Source organism: Juglans regia, chromosome 7 (assembly GCF_001411555.2).
Source record: "Juglans regia cultivar Chandler chromosome 7, Walnut 2.0, whole genome shotgun sequence".
NCBI classification, from domain to species: Eukaryota; Viridiplantae; Streptophyta; class Magnoliopsida; order Fagales; family Juglandaceae; genus Juglans; species Juglans regia.
This window is the reverse complement of record NC_049907.1, coordinates 13,011,413-13,034,993: the sequence shown is the minus strand read 5'-3', so window position 1 is coordinate 13,034,993 and position 23,581 is coordinate 13,011,413. Positions and strand designations below refer to the sequence as shown.

The 23,581-nt window shown below is 34.6% G+C and overlaps 2 protein-coding genes across 2 annotated transcripts; both read right to left on the bottom strand.

Moving 5' to 3' along the window:
- Positions 1 to 3,453: 3,453 nt before the first annotated feature.
- Positions 3,454 to 4,740, bottom strand: LOC118348878. Its single transcript, XM_035691417.1, has 2 exons — positions 4,032 to 4,740; positions 3,454 to 3,911 (listed from the first exon to the last, which is right to left on the bottom strand). The coding sequence occupies exons 1-2, from the start codon at positions 4,738 to 4,740 to the stop codon at positions 3,454 to 3,456; spliced, it is 1,167 nt and encodes a 388-aa protein (XP_035547310.1).
- Positions 4,741 to 16,683: 11,943 nt separating this feature from the next.
- LOC108997950 (caffeic acid 3-O-methyltransferase-like) lies at positions 16,684 to 20,925 on the bottom strand. Its single transcript, XM_018974339.2, has 4 exons — positions 20,448 to 20,925; positions 18,374 to 18,684; positions 17,582 to 17,646; positions 16,684 to 17,138 (listed from the first exon to the last, which is right to left on the bottom strand). The coding sequence occupies exons 1-4, from the start codon at positions 20,873 to 20,875 to the stop codon at positions 16,842 to 16,844; spliced, it is 1,101 nt and encodes a 366-aa protein (XP_018829884.1). The 5' UTR covers positions 20,876 to 20,925; the 3' UTR covers positions 16,684 to 16,841.
- Positions 20,926 to 23,581: the final 2,656 nt, after the last annotated feature.

The following is a 23,581-nucleotide window of genomic DNA, read 5'->3' as shown; positions in this document are numbered from 1 at the left end:
AGTTGTGGTGCTTCTTATCTCTGCCGTCCATGTGCATAAATCCTTTTTGTTGGGAGTGGGGAGGACTACCTTGGGAGAGCATGGGTCTTGTATGCATGGTGTTTAGTTCTAGCACTGTGTTAACCAAAAGGTTACCTTAAAAGCTTAAGCATAGAGAAAATTTAATGTTAGTTATTCAAATGTTCCGAAAATAACATCCACAATTGACTCTTAGTGCTTTTCTTTCTCCTTGCAAACATACTGAACTATGGGAAAAAGCAGATGTCATTTTGTTTATCTTGATATTTTGTGGTGGATAACGTGGTCAATTACATGGTGACAGAAAAAATGATGACATGACTGTTCTTTTCTTTTCTTTTTTCTTTTTTGTTGTTCTCTCAAGAGAGAGTGTTTAGCAAAATTTTCCTGCAAAAGGTGTCTATCTTTGCATTGATAGAAGCCTTGGAACGCGTTCTTACCACAAATAAATAGGCAAAAGGAAAAGCAATACCGATTAATTGGATATGGTGGTAAATGGTTTGGAGATATGATTGATCACTTGCTATGACATTGTTTGGTGGCTTAGTGCATTTCGACATTGGTCTTCTCCTTCTTTGTGGGGTGTAATGGGCCATGCCAAAGTTATTGAAATTTTTGCAGCTTAAAGAGGCATTGTTGGAAGTGGGAGATTTGTTATAGTTTTTTTTATAGGTATGCTGGGCAGGTATTGACAATGATCCTTCCGAAGGATTAATTTTTTTATATAGTTTTTTTTTTTATTTGTTATAGTTAGAGAGTAGCAACCCCTTGTCTAATTTGGTTTAATATTGAAGCTAGAAATAATAGGACATTTGAAGGCATGGGGTCACTCAGTTAAAGAACACTTAATTGAATATAGGTGTTGAAGGTTACATGTTCAAAAATATATGGTTCTTATTTATTTGATAGTCCTAGCCATTTTTCTACCATAAATTTAAGGTGAAAAACAAAAGAATCACCTAAGAATTTTGTGGGAACTATCAACAAACTGGGTTAGGAAGACTTTGATAGAACAATGATAACCTTGACTCTTCCTAGGTATTTTGTATTCTGCTTGTATAGATACTCTCTACATGTACATTAATCATGAAATGAAGGGACCGACTATGATGGATGTACCTGACTTGTGCACAGCAGTAAAAATCTTTTCCTCAAACCTGATGGCTATTTTCCTTTGGGACATGCATGACCTTCTTGACCAGAAATGGGTAGATGCCTCTTCAATGTATCCATTCTACCAACATAAGACTTCCTTATGTGGAGCATGGTATCTGCAAAAGAGTACACATAAGGTTGTAAACACACCTGAACATGCATCCATATAATCAATGGAAAACATTGAAAAAAAAAATGCTACATCTCTTTCACTATTCACTAAACCTGCAAAGAATATTCTTTCACCGTGCTGCAATTCTTCCATGGCCACAACATCCCGATCCTTACCCAACACCCTCTAGCTAATTGGAACAACCCATTGAACATCTAACCAAACATCCACACAGCAAATTGACCAAAAAATTCCCTCAACTACCCAATGAGGGAATTAATGCAAAAGTAGACAACCTTGAGCTTCACTATATACAACAAAATATCTTGACTGAGCTAAATATATATATATATATATGGTTTTATATATATATATTGGCCACCCACTATCCCCCACCACCAAAAAGTTTCCAAAATACACAAAAAGCCCTTCCCATGCGTTTTGAAGGTAGCTCACTAAGTCTCTCCACGAGAGTGGAGAGACTCAGTGTTATACGGGAAATTTCGCATGAATTCCCTCAACATCTTATCCGTTTCATATTGCCTCTCATGAAGTGCGCGCACTTCATCCCTCATTTCGTCAAGTTGCGTCTTGTAGTTCAACGCATCTTTCTTGTAGTTCTCGGCATCTTTCTTGTAGGTGTCGGCATCTTTCTTGTGTTGTTCAATTAAGGCTTGGTACTGTTTTTCTCGTTCACGGTCACGTTGTCTTGTCGACTCCGGGATGACCATCTCCCCTAACCCCCGGGCATATCCTGGTCTATGCCCAAGTACCTCCCTAAACACACTCGCTGCTTCGTCCTCGGTACGTCGTTCAGGCTCTAGATCATCCAGCTTGTCAACCATCTTTTTCTGCCACAATATAACAATTTCCAGGAACATTGTTAAGCCCTTTAATGCCTCATTAATTTTTCACTTTCAAATATAACCTAATTGAACCTTTACGCTTTTGTGTAGGAAATATTCTAACATAAAAGATCGTACTCACATAGTTTTCTTCGGTGGCTGAGGTGACAAATTTACCGTTCTTCTTTGACCAATGAGTCTCCTTATAAAACTCCACCAAAGTCGCATTCGTCGCCCGCTACAAGTGTGGAATTTGTATAGTTAGCTATGATCAATTGGAAACATGAGTAAAAGGAAATCAGCTCGTAGTGACCATATAGATTACGACAACCATCATTAAATGACAGATTATACCTTCTCCTCCAGTATCCTAACAAAGGATTTGCGGCCTGCTGTGTGGTTATTAGTTTGCTTCTTTCTATTTTCCTGATTTTGTCTTGAGATTTTCTATCATTAAAACCCAATGTTAGCCAATACAAAATGCATGATAAGATAGCAAAATCTTGACTTATTGTTGATATATATTTTGCATATACAATATATACCTTGAAGTCTTCGCTTCCCCACCTCGCACACAGCTTATCCCAAATGATCGGGTCGACCATGCCACCCCCAGAAGCCAATGCTTCTTCGTGAGTTTTGTATGATAAATATTTGCGGTGTAGTTTGTGATGGAATGCATTGAACCGCTTACGTAGATGTTTTGTGACTGTCAATCTATGATTTGCCAACTCCCAATCCAACACGAAGTCACCCTACAAGAATGAACACAATGTTTTGAAGCCCGCATTTTATTCTACCCCCGCTTCCGTAGTTGAGAATTGAAAAAACAACTGTCTTACCCAAACACGTTCAATCAACTCGTCCTTTTGAGCCTGTGGCACGTCGGTCCATCTACCATAACTCATGTCACAATGTTGTTTAACTATTTGCGTTCTCACAACACGGTCCTGACTCGCCGTCATTAATCTTCAGAGGCACTTTTCCATACTTTCTCAACTTCTCGAACTCAGTGCACTTAGCAGGCCCACGCCTACGTTTGGTCTGTTCCTGGGTAGCAGTACGTTTTCTCTTTCGACGTGATTTACCAAATTGCACGTCCCCAAGCATCTGTAGTTGAGCTAAAACATCAGCTCCATCTAAAACACTTGGTGGCATGCGATGATGATCTTTACCATTGAACAAATGTTTTCTCCTTCTCCACATGTGATCTGGCGGCAAAAAGCGACGATGTCCCATATAACAATGTTTCCTACCATACTTCAACCAATTTGAGTCTGTGCCCTCATTACAGGATGGACATGCCAATTTTCCTTTTGTCGACTAGCCAGAAAGATTCCCGTACGTAGGGAAGTCATTAATTGTCCACATTAAAGCAGCATGCAATACAAAGGTTTCCTTTGTGGAGGCATCAAACGTAGGTACCCCATGTTCCCAAAATTCAATCAATTCATCTAGCAACGGTTGCAAGTAAACATCGATGTCATTACCTGGAGATTTTGACCCAGGAATAATGAGGGATGTCATGAAGAACTGATCTTTCATGCACAACCAGGGCGGCAAGTTATACGGGACTAGGATTACTGGCCAAATGCTATACGGTTTAGCCATATTGTTGAAGGGATTGAAACCATCACTTGCCATCCCAAGCCTTACATTGCGAGCATCCTGAGCGAACCAACTATGTTCTTCATCAAATCTCTTCCAGGACTCTGAGTCTGCAGGATGTCTCATCATATCCTGATCAGGCAGCCGTTGTTCTTTATGCCATCTCATATCACCTGCTATCTTTGCAGACATGAAGAGACGTTGCAATCTTGGCTTCAAAGGAAAATGCCGCAACACTTTTTGAGGGATAAGACGTGCCTTATGAGTATTAGGCACCCACCTTGAAGCCTTACAGGTAGGACATTCATTAAGATCAGCATTTTCCTTCCAAAACAGGATGCAGTCATTGGGACATGCATGAATTTTGTGATAGTTGAAACCCAGACTCCGCTCCATTGACCTTGACTCCTCATATGACTGTGGAAGTTCAGCATCGGGAAAGGCAGCCCGCAACAAGTTAAGTAGCATATCAAACGACTTTATTGACCATCCACCCAGTGTCTTAATGTGTAACAACTTCACAATGAATGATAGTTTTGAGAACTTTGTACAGCCAGGAAGAAGTGGACGTCGAGCATCCTCTAGTAGCTGATCGAAAGATGAACTTGAGGAGGGATCATCTGGTATTGATCCACCAGTTGGCAATGGATCTGTATGATCTTGGGGCACATCATGCATTGTGCCTGATCGGATGTCATCTAACATATGGACCATGTCATCAATGTACTCGTCGGCTACATCTCTTTCACTATCTTCGTCGTCGGCATTGAAACTTCGTGTATCCTCCTCCCCATGAAATATCCAATGGGTATAATTTGGATTGATCCCTTTAATGTACAAGTGACTCTCCACTTCAAATATAGGCAAGAAGAACATATTACGGCATTTACGGCATGGACACCGAATACGATCAATTCCTCGAGAGTGGTTTCTGGCTAGGGTCAGGAAAGTGTTAACCCCCTCGGCGTATGCAGGTGAACGAAGCCTATCGGGCAAGTTCATCCAGCTTTTGTCCAACTAAAAAGGTGAAAAACAACATATTAGAAAGAAGGATAATTTTTAGTTATATGGAGGATGGGTAACGAATTTGATAAAGTGCATTGATGAGGAAAACTACAACGGAAAAGCCGTTATTTGCATGTGAAAAATTGGAGAAAATGGAATAAACGATACTCACCGGATTTGTCATCAAGATCGTTGTGGAGTGGTAGTGGTGAATAGTTGATTATGTTTATTCTGGGAGTAGTGAAGTGCTGTAGAAAATATATGACATAATGTTAAACATAGTCATATATGTGAACATTGTTGGTATAGGACAGAAAGAAGGTGGACATAAAGATGCTAACTAGATGGTACAGATACAGAAGAGTTGGACATATTTTGAAGGTTAGGGCTGCGTGTAGATGACATGGTTGAATATTATCGTTACTTGTAAGGAAAAGCGGTACCCCAAGTTATGCTTGTTACAATGATGTGTTGTTTAATGACTACTGTAGGTATAATCATTAAATGAACGTGTTTTCATGGTGGCCTCTTCCCCGCCTTTTAAAGTAAATATAATGGGGGTTTGAGGTACCAGTCACATTAGACTAGTGTGAATAACTTTGGAGTTACCGCTTATACCAAGGAAAAAAAAGACGTGTAGAGTAAGATAGAAGCTAGACTATAGATTGCCATTGAGAGAAATAAAATTGGCCACACGTTCAGTAATGCTACAGTAAGGTTAGGAAGACTTAATACTCAGTTCTTTTGTTATTCATCATCCACTATTAAACTTCTAAAAACAACAATATGTCCAAAGTACTTGGAACTTCCTTCCAATTAATGCAAATGGACCTATAATTGTTTGAGAAGTTTAATGATACCCCGTCCAAATAACTTGACCCACCAACTTACAATGTAATTATACCATAAATAGTGTTTGATTTAAAAATATGAGTATCACAAAACTAATTTTGGAAAACCCACCCATGCTGGTTCTTCATTTCTAACTTGCACACATACAACAAAGAGAATTATGCCACAACCAATGCTAGCAAACCGCATAGACCGAAACTGCACTTAATGATCTCCACTATCGATGAAACATATCAACATCCTTGAACAGATTTACACGCCATAATACCACAAAGAAATAAGTATTAACTTTAATCAAACCACAATTAAGTAAAAACGCTATCAATATTCGAATAGCTAATTATGACTCATTTGTTGCAAGAAAACCCTAAACCATTGTGTATTACAACTTAGAAATTGAAAGTAATTACCTCAAAAGGGCCCCCTGCCTCTTTAATAAGATCTTCTATTCAGCACATGCACAAAGGAAAGCTCCATTCACATAGTTGGCATCCTTTCAATTGTCCTAATTATACACACATTAGCATTTGTTTAGGAAGCACTTAATGTTGTGAGAGCTAAAAAATACTGCATAAAGAACCATCACTCATATAATTCCCTGAATCTAATATTAATATGCAAAACATATACATAGAGACCAATATTAAAGATAAGAGAGAGAACAATAATCAGTTAATATCTCGTCGTTATCGCAGCAGTAGATTGTTAAGATTCTATCACCAAATTCTAGACATATATGTGGTTCTTTCAAATGGGAAAGGGGAAAAAAAAAAGAAAGTAATTCTGATGTTTTGAAAGGGAAATGAGATTCAGGATTTCTTGATACATTAGTTGACTTTGAATCTCATAAAGTCATATTAATAACCTAGTTTCATGAGATGGATTGCTAGTTGGTGCCTAAAAAAGGAAAAAAAAAAAAGGAATCCTAAATGGCTTCTAACCTAAAAGCATATACAACAAAGAGACAAAGAAATAACATCCGAGTTTCTTCGCCAACTTTAGTTTTTTCAAACAAATTTTGAACCATGACAAAGGCATGCAATTAATTAATTTAGTTTAGGGGATATTGGGGATCGTGATTCATGAGTGTGGCAAAATTGGATTTTGGTTCCTATTCATATATATATATATATATGATGCAAATAGCAAGTTGAAAGAGTTGATCTGCTAGAATGCATGTAGTGCTCATCAAATAACTGTTTTCTTTTGCTTACTGATCTTGTACGTACTGATAGCATTAATTCGTACCCCATATATACCCATCAGGCAGTACTTCATGACTTTCTTTAGAGTCTATTCATGTATAAGATCAGTTTAGCAAGTGTTCATTCCTTTCACTGATCATTTCTTTAATTAAACATGTTTTAGGGGAACATCCTGATCTCAAACCCCCATCCGGCAAGTAAGCATGCAGCTTATACATGAGTCTTATGATCAAACAATTGCAAGCTAATATTATTATATATAGTAATCCAATTATATGTACATTTTCCATATATATTCAGTGATGAAAAGTGTTAGAACATCCATGCACCTTATAATTTCAATGACATACCTTAATTTAGTGCAGTAGCTAGACATTTTAATCAATTAGAGATAGAAGAATTAATATATATATATAATGTCAATCAATTTGAACAAGCATGCACAAGTCTTATTATTGGTCCATATAGCTAGCTAGCATGGATATTTTTCAGACATACAAAGCGACGAAAGGGCTCTTGACATCTTGTGGCATTAATTGGAGAGGTGTCAGATCAGTTTTTGACCAATCTGAATAATATACTTTATATAGTATTTTTCCCTTTGTTGGGTATAAAAAACTGCTGTTTTTATTTTCAGAACATAAAGAATTATGGAAATAACATTATCCAATAATTTGAGTCACAAATATATATATATATATGTATGTATATATTAATAAAAGCAAGACTGAAAGTAATATTCTGATCGAGGGTCAAAAGTCATGGTTCGGTAGATGCTTGAGTAATCGCATCTGCCAGTGCGACTATTGAGTACTGCATGCCCCCAACAAGGTCGTAGTGCCTATTTTTTCATTTCTTTTTTAGCAACAGCCCTCCCTACAATATTGTAGTAGTCATTTTGGGGGGATTCAAGAAAGGTTGGAAGCGCAGCTGGTTTTTTTATAAACTGCATAATAACCAAAAAAAGCTTCAAGCTGCTTGTTTTACTCCCCCCATTACAAGGGGCGAGACATTCAACTTTTCTTCTAAGTTGTTTGGGGGACCATTTAAACCCCAGCAATCATGGGATAACCAAAAGAGAGGCGTGAGCAAAATAACACATACCTGTCCTGAAATTATCTCCTTAACTGAGCTTATGTTCAATTGCTTTTCCTTCTGCCCGGAATACCAAATCAAATATTTCTCATCCTGAAAAACCAAAACAAATCAAAGTCTTGATCATCTAAGTCTAGAATAATTTGTCCTGAAGCAAAGGTAGATAAAAGTAAATAGATTAATAACAACAACAATATTTGCAGGGTGTTGCTTTAGATAAATAGCATAACAAAAATATTTGCATGGTTTTGTTTGGGCATTGAATGTTTTAATTTTGGCTAGAGTTCCACAATGCCCATTCGTTTACTTTGAATATTGATTAACATGGTTCATAGAATCGTTGCAAACAAATTGTCTGACACACACCAAGCTAAATGTCTATAATATAAAAAATGAATTGCATTGTGCTATACATGTCATTAGATAATCAAATGTAAGAAGACAATACATAAACCCCAGATTATGTTTCCTAATCTACTTCAGGATTCTTATATTGGCCTACCCTATACTAAATCAGTATACCAGAACCCGTGTACAGCAAATATCATAAGCACTTTCTGATAAATTATATATGCACCTCCATGACAAATCATAAATATTAAAGAACACAAAATAAGGAATATCAGTAATTTATCAACTTCACACAAAAGAAGCGGTGTAAGTCCACATAAATACATTAAACTATAACAGAGTAAATTACCTTGGGAAATCGACTCCAGCTGAGTGGATCAGGAGATGAATGGGACGCTGAATGTTCGACTCCAACCTACTTTGCCTCGGAAAAGGGTCGACGATGTTGCTGGAAACAGAGCCTCAGAGTGAAAAAAATGGGACCTTTTTCTCTGCTCTCGACTCCGCACTAACTCACGAAGATGCCGATTAGTGGGTTTTCGATGGGGCGGAGTCGCGTACAATGCTTACGCGAGAATCACTGGACTGGAGTGGTTCGTGATTTAAGGTGGAAATTTCGTGTGGGCGGTGAGTAATCTGTAGCTAGAGAGAAAGGGAGAAGACGAAAGGGGTTGGGGACGACGAAAGGGGTTTGGGATTTGGGGGGGAAATGTAAAACTTTTTCTGGGGTGTTGGCGCCCACTTATTAAATCCCTATTACGGCGAAATTTTGCGACGGTATAAGGTTTTACAATTTTGCAGCTGTTAAATTCGCCACAACTATCATAAAACTCGCCGCGTGAAATCAAATAAATTTTGCGGCGACATTTATTCGCCGCAAAAAAGTTTAAAATCGCCGCAAAAGATAAAATTAAAACCGAACCCCTTTAAACCAGCGTCGAAGCACAAACTCGCCGTGAAAACTAGGCTATTGCGGCAATATTATTTCCCGCGACCAAAAAATCGCCGCAATAGCCCAGTTTTCTTGTAGTGATTATAGTTGATGGTAGATTTAAGATTTTTCGATTAGCGCGCAAATCCTATCCATGTTAATGCCTTTTTGACAAGAGTGATGCTAATTTGGGACCCAAAAATTGTCCCGAAAAGAGTGAACTTTTTACTTCTTTTTTTTTATTTTTTTTTATGTATTTTTTTAATCATCATAAACATTTTTTAAAAAAATAAAAAATTCACAACATCATTTAAAAATATTTTTTAATCATTCGGTAAAAAAAAAAAAAAAGTCCCATTCAGGATATTTTTTAGGTCTCGGATTTGGGACCCAAAGCATTTCTCTTTTGACAATTTCCTCTCCATCCGTACGAGGAACACGAGTTGGTCTAATTTCTAAATCTATTTCAATTCATCTTAACTCATTATTATAATTTTTTCAAATTTTAATATAAAATATAATAACTAATTTAATTTTTTCAAATCTAAAAATAATAATAATATTAAAAAATAATATTCTAACAATATTTTATCATCTCAATTCAACTCAACTCAGTCCAACATTCAAATGCAGCATAATAATCATATATTAATTTAATGAAAATCAAAATGTAATTAACTCAAAGTAAAGCATACCCATACAATCAATTAAAAATATTAAAACGGTCATCTAAGATCAAACAGCAATATTTTACTTTAGATTAATTTCAAAGTCATTATTTTTTATTTTATTAATTTATTAAAATTCTTTAGTTTTTGCAATCTAAAGATTAGGTGTAATTTTCATAATGAGTTGAGATGAGTTGAGATGAAAGTTAAATAAAATATTATTATTATTTTGAGATTTTAAAAAATTATATTATTTATTATATTTTATGTGAAAATTTAATAAAATTGTAATGATAAAATGAGATAAGATAAAACACTTCTTATATCCATACAGTTCTTTAACTAGTCAAGTGTAATACGTCAACCATCTTATTAAAGTAAACAAAAATGCTATAAAGAAAGTTTACACCACACACATTCACTTTTTTAACATATGATTTGTCATTTTTGCATTCTATATAAACAGACACATATTTAAGTATTAAGATAGAATGACAAAATTGAAAAATTACATATTAAATAGGTATGTGTGTGTGGCGTAAGATTTTCATATAGAATTTCCCTAAAATAAATATTATAAATAATTTTAATTTTTTATTTGTTTTAAAAGAGAGAAACATTTAAAAAAAATAGAAGAAAATAATGAGCAAGGATATAAAAAAAAAATTAAAAAAGGACCCGTGATCTGGTGGAATGGGAGGGAAAATATTTTATTCATATTTTAAAGATTTGTAACATTAATTTTTTTAAAAAAAATTTCTAGTTTTTATAATTAATAATTATTTTTACTTAAAAAGTGTTTATGGTTTTTTAAATAGTTAATTAATTAATTTTTCTTGGATTTGCTAACAAAATTTATTTGCTTTATATTTTTGTTTGTTTTTATGTTTCTGTCTTTTTTAAAAATAATTCTGGATCTTTATTATAAATAGAGGGGCTTAATTACAAAAAATTATAGGCCTAAGGATTTTTGCAAATCGGTGAAAACCACGAGACTAATTTTGCAGTTAATGTTTGATTTACAAAATAATTTTAAAATATTATTTTATTGATTGTGATAAGTATCCTCAACCTTAAAACTCGACTTTCTTTCTTCTCTTTAATTTCCTTTCCTTGTCTTTTTCTTTCATCTCTTCCCCCACTTCTTTTCTTTTTTCTCTTATTTCTTTTGTCATCCTCACACAATCGTCTTCTGTTCCTCTTTCTTCCATCTTTTCTTTCCTTCTTAATTTCCTCTTATTTTTTCCTTTTCTTTTTTTTTCTCTCCCTTCCCAGGTGCCTTCCTTTTGTTCTTAGTTGTTGCTTCCTCTTCTTCGTTAATTTATTCTACCTCCTCTCTTTCTTTAATATTTTTCCTTCTTTGCCTATTTTTATTTGTAGGTTTATTTTGATTTTCATATTATTTTATAATTTTGATTTTTATGTCATTGCATGACTGAGAATCTATGTTGTTATATGTTAACAGCATGAAGTAGCTCTTACTAGAAGAGACGCTAGGACGAGTAACATATCATCATTCTAATTATAAGAAAAAAAAAAGAGCTGACCACATTCAAACAATCGACCTCCCTAGTATGTGCGCTCATCTTTCTCCCTCTCTCCCCTCCCCTCTCTCTCTCTCTCCTCAAACCACATCAGTCTCTCTCTGCTCTTACTGCGAACTAGCCTCTACAATCGCAAAGGAAAAAAAATGCCCACTTACTATTATGTTCGAAATTAAGAGAATGATAACAAAAAGATAACCTTCTTTCTTGGGTAAGCCTGATTTTCATCCTTTAGATATGATTTTTAATTTTGATTTGGAAAAGAAGCAAAATGGAATACTATGGAAGGTTATACTTGTAACACCCCACCTAACAGCACCTTAGCACTTGACCATAGTAACCATGACCCTAGCCAAGTAGAAGTTGTGATCCTTGAGAAAAATGAAAATTTTGGAGTTTGAGTTGGCAAAGAAACTTACTCAAGTTTTGTTAGTATTTTTAGAGAACTTTAGTGCTATATTAATTTTGAGAAAAGATGCCAAGAGGCCAATAGTAGAATGACAAGTGGCATATTGGAGACTTGCTATCCTTGTGGGCTAAGTAACTTGGTTAAAATACTAGATAAATTTGGAAAAAGCCCAAGGGTTGGTTAAATAAGGGCATTAGCTTATTAAGATAAGAGGGCTTAGGATAGACACAAGTCTCTAGGTCCAACTTGGCAGACTCAAGACTCTAGGTCCAACTTAGTAAGACCCAAGACTAAGATCGAACTTAGTGAACTATTGAGGCCGAGGAAAGACCCAATAAAAAATCTTAACATGGGGCCCTAGGAAAGGTCCATTTCAAAGCTATTGATATTCTTGAAGTATGGCTTAAAAAATTTGACAAAACAGAGAAAAAAGTATATATTTTGTATATGGGAGAGATTGAAAAAAAATGTTCAATCGATGGATAGTTTAAAAAGAGTGAGTAGTTTTTTTTCCAAGAAAATTTCATTAATAGTTATGACAAATGACAAAGTATTTATTTTCTTTCTACAAAGCATTGAAGGAAAAAAAATTGTTTTATTTTTTTTATCAAAATAATTTTTTACAGAAATAAAATGACAGAACATCATTTTGTTTAGTTTATATATTATTCAAAGGTCGTAAGAGTGAAATCTCCAGTGGTTGGAAAGCGAAGTTAAGCTAGCCGAGTTTCAGTGGCAAACTAATACAAAATGAATATACTATCTCAAGAGTCAAGAGACCAAAACAATCTGTTGCTCACGGCAAGATGGAGTGCATTGCGGCCTTCATTGTCAACCACTTCGCAACAATCCGGACACATTGATATAATCACTTTTGTTACGTGGTACTTGTTGCAATGAGCTGCAATGCGAAGAGTTCATGTCCTACCCTTTGCGTCTTTCATATATGCTACCTCTCTATCAAATTCCTGCAATAGTTTTGTTGGCTCAATGTTTTCCATGTATGCAGCAATCAAGCGGAGTCCAACCATTTTGGTCTGCTTGTTTACATAGAATAAATGTTTAAAATACTGATTAAATGCAATTTCTAATCAAGCCTAATTATATTGTGAACATTTTCATTTCCGGGTTCATAGATACTGGAGGAGCAAATATTCTCTTCTTGTGAAGTGGATCAAACCCCACACCATAAATCATGCATCAATCCAAAATCACATGTCCGCCTTGTAAAATCCGGAACCAGTCAAGCCCGATTTTTATCTATTTTTGGGCTTATACGTATAAAAAACTCAATTGAGTGTTCGAGTTTTTTGGAATAGATTATGGGCTTAAAATCTTTGTTTTGGAGGTTTATGTTTTTTTTTTCTTTGGTGTTTATAATTAGGTTAAAAATCTTTTTATGAGTCGAGAAAATTTTTAAACTAATTGAATTACTTTTAGAAATTGAGTCGTGATCGATGACTCAAAAAAAAGACCAAGACTCAAGCCAACACCCGTGTTTTTTAAACCATTAAAACCAACTGAGTTTATGATATTTTTCGCTGCCTCACACGATTGCACTCCCAGGCATGTACGCCTCTATTCTCCTCAGCTCTAGTGTTTTTTTTTTTTTTTGTTCTATTTCAATCACCTATTTTCACACGTTAACTTCAAAGTTCACGCACGTTTTCTTTTCTCCCCTTTATTCCTCACATCCGTGGCTTGCATGTTTCTTCATCTCGGTGGTTCCTTAGGGTTTCCATCACATATATAAATCCACTTTATACGTTTTCATGCATTGTCACCTAGGGCTTCATCTCTTTTTCCTTGTTGCATGAAGAAACTCTTAGAATAGGGCTGTCGCAACCTGCCTTATTGCACCTCCACACCACTTTAACTCCCTCGCGTTCACTGCCGTCAGCACGTTCACATCCATCCGCCAGCCTTGGGCTGCCACCGTGAACCACCCCCACTGCCCAACCTCTTCCCCTTTGTAGCCCACTTCTCCTCCTCATTGTGAGCCCTCCCCCTCAGCGTAGCCGTGCAGCACCCCCAACCACTGCCACAAATGAGCCAAGCCCATAACGTAGCACGGTATTTTCCGTGACGCCGCTACCCTGCCACACGAAGTCGTAGCCAGCAACTCCTCCTTGCAAACAGCGCACTACCCTCCAGCCCATCCTCACCACCATGGAAAGCCAACCACCATCGCCCAGCCGTTGAAGGAAAACATCCACGAAATACTCTGTTTTTGACTCCCGAAATAGAGAAAGTAGTTTTTCCCATCGTGTGCAACCAACCTGCCACTCTACACCGCCAACCTCCTCCACGACATCGCCACCGCATAGAGAGCTTCTCTGGCCGCTGCATTCCATCCAGGTCCGTCGCTCTCCTCTCGGTAAGCTTCCACCGAACTTAGCCACTCTCCTCTCTGTCTCTTTTCGTCTCTCTCTCTCTTTTTCTACGTGAGGTTCCTCTTTCTCGCTCATCACTCTCTCTCTAACCAGTGTTTTGCCACCGTCCTCACCATTGTAGACAACTGCTCAGGTCGCTGCCGTCGTGCTCCCCATCTCTCGGTAAGTCCTCCATTACTCTCAACGACGCCACTTTGTGTTCTAGCCTAAGTATTCAAATGGTCCCCGAAAACTTACTTAGGGTAGTAAATATTTTGAGTTATAATTACAATGTTACCCTTTTAATTACAAGTCATGTTAGTCAGTTTTAATTTTTAATATGTAAAAGTGAGCATCATTTTTATTTTATAGTTTTCTAAAAACTCTTAAATACAGAAATTTTTATAAGCGATTTAAATTGTTTCTTTCAAAGGTAAGTAAACAATAATGTTGTATTGTTTTTATTATGATCTAGTTTATTAAATTTTTTATGTATAATTTAAAATATTTTGCTATAATTATTTATTTAGCATTAAATTTTATAATTTGATTTCAATAGTAAATAGATTAGATTTTTTATATCATAGTCGGAGTTAAATTAAGTGGATATTGATTGTTTTAGAAAATGATGATATTTCAGGGATTATGAGAAATTTAGGTTTTGTGGATTTAAAATAGGTTCTTGTAGTATGTTAGGTTTAAATATCGAAATACGTGGTTGATTCGAAATTTACGGGAATTACTCGAGTATCTTATAGGTGACGATTGTCAATTGTTTGGTATTTTTGAAAAAAATTCTGAAAATGCTAATAAGTCTAGGTAAGCGGTGTTCCTATACTAGACTTTGCATAAAAATAAAATGGACTGAGGACAATTTTGGAAAATATGCATGTTTTGTTATGAAAAGAAATTTGAATTACCTTAGTTATTTGTTCTGCATTACTCATAAGATTCTGTTTAAGAATAAAGTATTTTTCTGGCATGACTGGTGTAGACATGAGCTTATTCTTTACATTATGTTTTCTGAACTGTGCATAAGAGAGCGAATATGTAATTTTGTGTATAAATTATATTTTGTGATCTGATTATGTTCTGTTCTGAAGATGTGTTTATACTCTGATATGATATGACGTGATTTCTGAAAACCTCTGGCATAACATTCTGTTTCTGTTAATGTTTTGTTCTGACCTTACCATGGGTGTAAAACTGTGGTCTCTGTTCGGGTTGGTACCAACTTTTCTGTTTTTGGTACACCCACTTTGGAAACAAAATGATTTTCTGCGTGGTCTTTTCTATTTGCACACTCGGGGAACTGAGAATGAATAAGGGGAAGATTCACATTATGTTTATGCTCGGTTCGCTACCGTGTTTTGCACAACCCTACCACGGGAGTTAAACATGGTTTTTGTTCTGATATGATAAGATAAGAGGTTCTGTTTCAGTTTATGTTATGCTAAAGGAATTTTGATTATGAATATTTTCGAACTTTCGCTCTAATATTTTTGATAACATGTTCTGATGCTGCATTTTGAAAACAAATATTCTGATTCCCCATTCTAAAAGAAATTATTTTGTTCTGCATTATGAACTTTGTAAATGATCATGTTTAAACATTAGTATATGTACTCTACTTACAGAGTTGTTGATAACTCACCCCTTATTTACAAACATTTTTCAAATAATTTGAATATTTCAGCTGAGGATCAAGAATATGGAGCATGACTGAGATGAGTTAAGAATGATGGATTAAGCATAGAAGGTTTATATGAGTATTGAAGATTTTTACTCAGTAAGCTTGTTATGCTCTAATGATGTGATTTGTTGGGAGGCTAATGTTTATATTAAGATTTTGTATTGTGTTAGAATAATTATATTGGAGTAATTGATGAGAAGTAATGAGTATTTTGTGCGATAGAAAAAAATTGGAGTATATACTATGTGGTTGGAAAATGATTTTTAAGTATTAAGAGCTAATTCTCCGGACCTTCAGGATCAAGACGTTACACGCCTATTAAAAAACCAAGGTCGTGACTCCCAAATGCACTGATACAAGTCTAGCCATTATTAATAGCTATTTAATGATATTAATGATGTACGGCAAGGAATAGTATGAACGATCTCAAGCATGATAATCGCCCGAAACACTCACCATAGATATCAATCCCGCCCGGCATGATAGCGAAGAAAAGCACTAACAACCCGCAGTCTAACCATGATTGTAGAGGATCAAGCTATTAGTAAATCGTACCAATTAAACACTCACTCAATCTATATAAATGGTGGTCAAAGCACACGCCAGATGTAACTTCTAAACAATTAGAGAATTGAAATACTAAGGACACGTTTGGATTTGAAGATGACTTGAGATGATTTGAGATGAGCTGAGATGAGTTAAGATAGATTGTGAATAATAATGAGATGAGTTGTGAATAGTAGTGAGATTTGTGAATTAAAGTTGCTGAATAGTAGTGAGATGAGTTAAGATGAGCTGAGATGACTTGCGAATCCAAACGTATCCTTAATATGCTTTATTCTAACTTATAGGCGTCTGAAATGTCCTATACCATACCAAGCCTCCCTTATTTACTTGATACAGGTCATCAGAGACCATTAGCATGAGTACAAAACATGTCCACAACAGATACAATTATAAATTTTACAAGCAAGGAATCTATTTAAAAAACTCCATGACTTGGGTACTATAAACAACGCATTCGTATCTGATGCCTTTAAATCCAGCTTTGGTTGCCAAGGCCTCAAATTCTTGCTGCGTCCTTTCCTTCCCTCCTGGGTGTTGAGCCATCATAAGCACATCAAGTTGAGAGTTGCGCTTCATACAAGTGCTGACCTCGGGCATCATTGGAAGAAATGCCTCCACAACGATTACCTTCCCATCATTTGGAATAGCTGTAGAGCAGTTTTTCAGAAGTTTCAAGCACTGTTCATCACCCCAATCATGAAGTATCCCCTATAAAATTATCCATAGATGGGATCACATATATCTTCTTGAACAAAGCTGGAATGTTATATTCATCAAGTATTTATCAATCTCAGTTATACTCACTGATTTGACAGTCTTTCATGTTGTTTCATAAGCAAACCACTTCAAGTGAAGATATTGGATGATAAAATCTATATGTTGAAGAATAGGATTTCTCACCTTGAACTCCGTCATGCATTTTTGTGAAATTTTTATGCCAAACGACAACAAGATCTCCAAAAATTTGAAAGAGATGTCCGCAGTACCCTTAATTTTTAAAGTAATACTATATATAGTCGTAGTAACATGATCAGTGTTTTGTACTGATGGATTGTGCCATTGGCAATAAATTTGCAATGTATTTGGATGACTAAGTCAATACGTACGGGTCATACAAGATAGAATCCCTGCAAGTTAAATATTTCACTCACCTTCATGAAGATTGCATCTCCTTTAGGAACGCTTTTGAACATATCTCCTCCTACATGTTCCACGCCTGCAACTTGAGCTAGTTAATAAGCGCCTTTTATCTACATAGCTCTTACTTTTCCAAACCATAATGTTATCTAGCTTTTAAACTTAAGATCCAGAATTATTATTCTATAATCGGTACCAAGTTATATCTAATGCTAGCGATATTTGATACGACCTGTGTGAATTCAAGAAGTACGATTCCGTGTTGCGCAACTTAAGATCAGGTTCGGGTCAAACGGCGGGTTGACTCAATTAGAGTGAGTAATAAAAAGTTAATTAATTGCACCCCAACCCTTAAAATTGCAATTAATTAATTAACTGAATAGCTGTTTAAGTTAAAATTATATTGTTATACAAATCTTAACCTTAAAACTTTAAAACCCTATTATTGCTACGTGTTAATTTGTTTGTGTATCATACTGATTTAATGAATTTAATTAGATTTTCTGTAACATTTTTGGATTATATTCTTAATTACTCTTATGAATTTTTATTTGTTTTATTATGAACAGAGGTGTAAATGATCGTAATTGATATAAATATATATATATATATATATTATATAATATGATTCCAAGTTATAAAAGCTTGATCCAATTCAATCCAATTACATATTAATATATAATTTATAAAAAAGATTGATTTAATTGCCACTTAGCTCCTATTGTTTTAATCAAATTTTAACTTGGTAAAATAAGAAGATATATATTGGAAATTAGGTGGAGATCATTTATGGATTGAAATCATACCTGGATAAGATGGGGCTTGTTGTACGACATGAGGCAAGTCGAAATTAATGCCCTTGATGTGGGGATACTTTGAAGTAATTGAGTGAAGCGCGCCACCTAGACCACCACCAACATCGACCAATTGCTTGAGTGGCTCGAAGCCCCTGTAGGACTCAAGGATCTTCTTAAAAAGCATTGTAGTGTGATTGAGCATAGCTGTGTTAAAAACCTTATTAAACCTGGGGTCCATGCCAAGATACTCGAAGGCACTCGTGCCATGAACCCTATCGAATGGAATTCCTCCCTCAAGAATTGCATCTTTTAGCTGGGACCTATGAATAGATTAGGGTCAAATACCATGATCCATCTAACCATATTAATTTTATATCATGGACACAAAAAAAAAAAGATGCACATGAATCTTAGTAGCACGTGGCAAATGGCGAGAATAAGGCCTTGTTTGGATATTTAGATGAAATGAAATAAAAAATTTATGAATATTAGTGAAATAGTTTGAGTTGATATATTTTATAAAATTTTGAAAAAGAAAAAAAAATTAAATAAAAATAATAATAAACTTGAATAGTTTTTTGGTTTTATTTGGAAGTTTGAAAAATATGTAATGATTAAGTAACAATTAGATAAAAAAAATAAAAAATAAAAAATATTTATATTTAAATAATATTTAAATGTTAAGATCAGATAAAATAGATTAGGGTAGGTTTGGGGGGTGAGATGAGAATTTTGTGTTTTATTTTGAAGTTTAAAATATTAAGTTTTGGTATTATTATTGTTTTGGGATTTGAAAAATGTGTATTGGGATTTGAAAAAGTTGAATTGTTTATTATATTTTGTATGGGGATTTGAAAAAGGTGTAATGATGAAATGAGATGAGATGAAAATTTTGTATTTTGGTTTTGACCCCAAACCTGCCCTAAGACCATCTCAATATTCAAACGGACCTAATAATTCTAGATGGAGAAAGGTGGGGGGTGGGGACATAGCCAGGGTCCTACCTAGGCCACCGACAAATAATGCTTCATGACTTTATGTTAATCATGTTACGTTTGGCTCAAACAATGTAAAATTATAAAACAAACTGAAAGAAAGTCGATAATTTGTATTAGTCGCTTAATTAAACTATATTACATTTTAGTCTAGATTTTTATCTTTTATTTTTAATTCGAAATGATGAGATCCAATGCATGGGAACCGGGCACGTGCCTTTTAGTAAATAATTGTGCTTTTTATTTATTTATTTTTGTTAAACTCATCTAAATTCAACTCAATTCAATTTAATTTTAAACTAAATCTAACATCTAAACTCCCAACTTTCAAATTATTAAATTCATCTCAACTCAAAACCTCTTTACACGTGAGATTTACAATCTTTTTCAATTCAACACTTCTTTACACGTGAGACTCACAATATTTTTCAACTTTTTATAAATATATCTAAACTGATCATCTTAATGTCTAAACACATTTAAACTCATTTTAATTAGACCTTACAAAATTTACTCTATTATTTTAACTTATTACTATTCATAAAAAAAAATTCAACTCAACTCATCAAACGCAACTAATACCTTCTGCAATTGGCCGTCTTGGGCCCGAAATGATGTTTTTCCTCGGATTTTATTAGAGATGCTAAAAATAGGCGGTTAGTTTCACTAGATATATTATATATATGTTAAGAAAAGCTTTTGTTTTTTATTATTAATTATTGGCAATTCAGAAAAGCTCTTGGATATGGATTCTAGATTAGGGAGCACGTGGCCCGCTACAATTCAGAAGCTGGGGCGATTTTATCTTGTTTGATATTCTTGTATTTCAGAGAAAGTGTTATTACCGTAAAGAATTTTATAAAAATACATTTATAGATTAATATAATTTTATATAATAGGTTAGATTTATTTTATAATAAAAATAATTTTATAGTTAATTTACAAATTAAATTTTACGACATTTTTTGCAACCATTTCACTTATTTTCAAGTATACATTATGGATCAAGACAAAGCTAACTAAACTATGCATATATAAATAGAAGTAGAATAAATAAATAGAAAAACGAAGGGAAAATAGGTACAGACCAGCTAGCTAAGAAGACCTTGTCTTGAACGAGAGCCATCAAAGGGCACAAGGAGACCCCGTCTTGGTCAAGAACGAACTGTTTTGACACAGGTGAAAGAGAGTAGAGCCTCTGAAAAGACCCAGCATCATCAGCACCCGCAGAGCAACTCAGCACAGAATGGCTGGTTAGCATCCTGAGGATGCGGTCTAGCATCTTGGGTGCCTCAGGATTTGTGGTGGGCATCTCTGTTGAAATCTGTGAGGGGGAGAGCTTAGCTCCAGGACCTGCTTTTGCAAGAATTTCGAAAACGCCGAGCTCAATGGCCGTTTGCAGTGCCATGGGCAGCACAAGTGAGTTTGCCAGTTGGCTGGCGTAGACGAAGCTCTCATCTTCTTTTGTTTGGTCACCATCAAGATTGCTTGGGCGGAATGCCGTGTGAGATGCCATTGTAGAATCTGAACTGAACTCTGTTTTGCAAAGTAGGTAATTTGTGCCAAAAAAGTAACCATACATCTCCACCCCACTGTTTAAATCTCGTGTTCAAAATCAAGGGCTTGCTTTACGTCACATCTTGCGTGAGTTGTATCCCTTCCCTATTTTTAAAATTGTAAATACTAAAGTTAGCTAGGATTAGTTAATTAAATGATAAAATTTATCTTATCATTATAAGTTTAAATTTGGATGATGTAAAATAATTGCTGACTTTATCTTTAACAATATTGAGTTTATCTAGAAGTCTTTAAAATTGTTTAGATAAGTCAGTAATGTGAAATTCGAATTCATAAAAGATTTACAATTATTCAAAACAGAAGCTGAATACAGATCAATTATTACAGTGAAGAGTTATTGCAAAATGTAACGCCACAAACCCGGTTGGCCTGGAGAATTACTACCTGTCACTTAAGAACATGTTTTCCAACACAACTAAAATAAAACTCCAACACTTTATTAGCAAAACTCAATCTCAAGTACTCTAAATAACCACATTGAAACTCTACAAAGTTATTACTGCAGCAAAATAAACTAAGGAGTCCAAAATCTCCCGGTAGTCATAACAAATCAAACTAATATCTTCAAAAGTCTTACTAAACCCAAGCCTAAGATATAATTAAATCTAAAAGACATTAAGACATCAGAATTCCTTCTTCTAACAACCTCTCTCAGCTTAATCATGCTCACCAATCTAATCCAAGTCCTCAGTTGGACTCTTCACATCATCTGAAAAATATTATGAATATAGGGGGTGAGTTATCAACAACTCAGTAAGCAGATGACATATGTTAGCATGCAAACATGAGAATTTACAAAGTATAGCATGCATAACAAAATATTTTCCAGAGTTATCATGCAAGGCAGAAAATATTTTCAAAAGTTACAGAACGATGGTTTTAAAACACGTAAAACCCATAATACTTTGGCATAACATAAACTGAGTATCATTATCAGATCAAAACAGAGCATCAAACAGAGCAGAGACCATGTTTCACCCTCGCGGTAGGGTTGTGCTAACCCCGGTGGCCAAACCAGGCAGAGACAGAGATGAAATCTTTCATTTATTCTTCTCGGAGCCCCGAGTGTGCACACAGCAAAGACCACAATAAAACCTCTTTGTTTCCAAAGTGGGTGCACTTAGAGACAGAGAAGTTGGTACCAACCCAAACAGAGCAGAGCATAACAGAACAGAGCAGAGCAAAGCAGAGACAGAGTCAGATACGAAAACCAATACACCATGCCAAAGGTTTTCAGATGTTATATCAAAATAATTTGACCCCCAAATTTGACACTTCATTTTGACACCCCTTTATTTTAATTTTTTTTTTTTTTACTTAATGGTTAAGGAAGTAACTAATAGTTTATTGATTTTTTTTTTTTATATTTTTTAAAAATGTTTTAAAATTATAAAAAAATATGATAAAAAAAATTTAAAAAAAGAAAAAGACTAATTTTGCCTAACGGTCAATTTGAGTTGTGCTACTCAGCCGGCAAACTAGCATCACTCATTTCCAAAATAAAGGTTATTGTATGGTTTGATGAACCCTTTTCTTCACATGGTACAGTATTTGGTAATCAATCAGCGATCTCTGACTTGTTTAATATAAATAAATGTTATAAAATAGGGAAGATAAAAAAAAATATATATAATATGATAATGTGGGCGCAACATAAATGTAGAGGGCTACATGACCTGTGATGGGAACCAACTGACCTCGTTAAATTAAGTAGTTGAGGTGAGATAAGATGAGATATTTTGTTAAAAATTAAATAAAATATTATTATAATAATTTTTTAATATTATTTTTATTTTAGAATTTGACAAAGTTGAGTTGTTTATTATATTTTGTGTGAAAATTTGATAAAATTGTAATAGTTATATGAGATAAGATGAAATGAAATAATGTAATTTTACGTAACCAAACCATTCCTAAGATTACTATGCTATGTTACTGTTGATTTTGACCAAACATAATGGAAGATTGATATTTTTTTACCCCACTTTGGTTAGTTTTCACCAAACATAGTTCTATTTCTATAATATGTTTATTTATAAGGTCTAGTTTAGGTATTGAGAATATTGCAGATATTCTCAAAATATCTCACTACTATTTATTATTTTGTTATTAGCTTTCACTTACTTTTCACTACTATTTACTATATTATCATTACTTTTTCAATACGATTTACTAAATACCTAAAAATACCTCACTACCCAAACCCACCTAAGTCACCAATTATGTAGTCTCTTTTAATTGCATTCATCTGTTTGATTTAAAAAAAAAAAGAGGTTGTACACAACCTCCTCAACCTCCACACACCCCATTTTTTTAAAATTTTTAATTTTTTAATTTTTTTTAATTTTTTTTGAGTTTATTCTTTTTAAACTAATTCAATTCTTCTATTCATTATTCATATATTAAATATTTGATAAAAGAAAAAAATAATAAAAATTAAAAAAAAGTGTGATGTGTGGAGGTTGTGTAAATTGTAGGAGGTTGTATAAATTTTTCCTTAAAAAAATGCTATTATTTTTCTTTGCATTATGTTCAAAGAGCCGTTTCTCTGAAGAAGTTGGAACTTTTTTGGATCATCACAGTAAAATAAGCAATGGACGTAGGAAGGTAAAAGTGAAGGACCTGTTACGTCCACCGAGCGAAA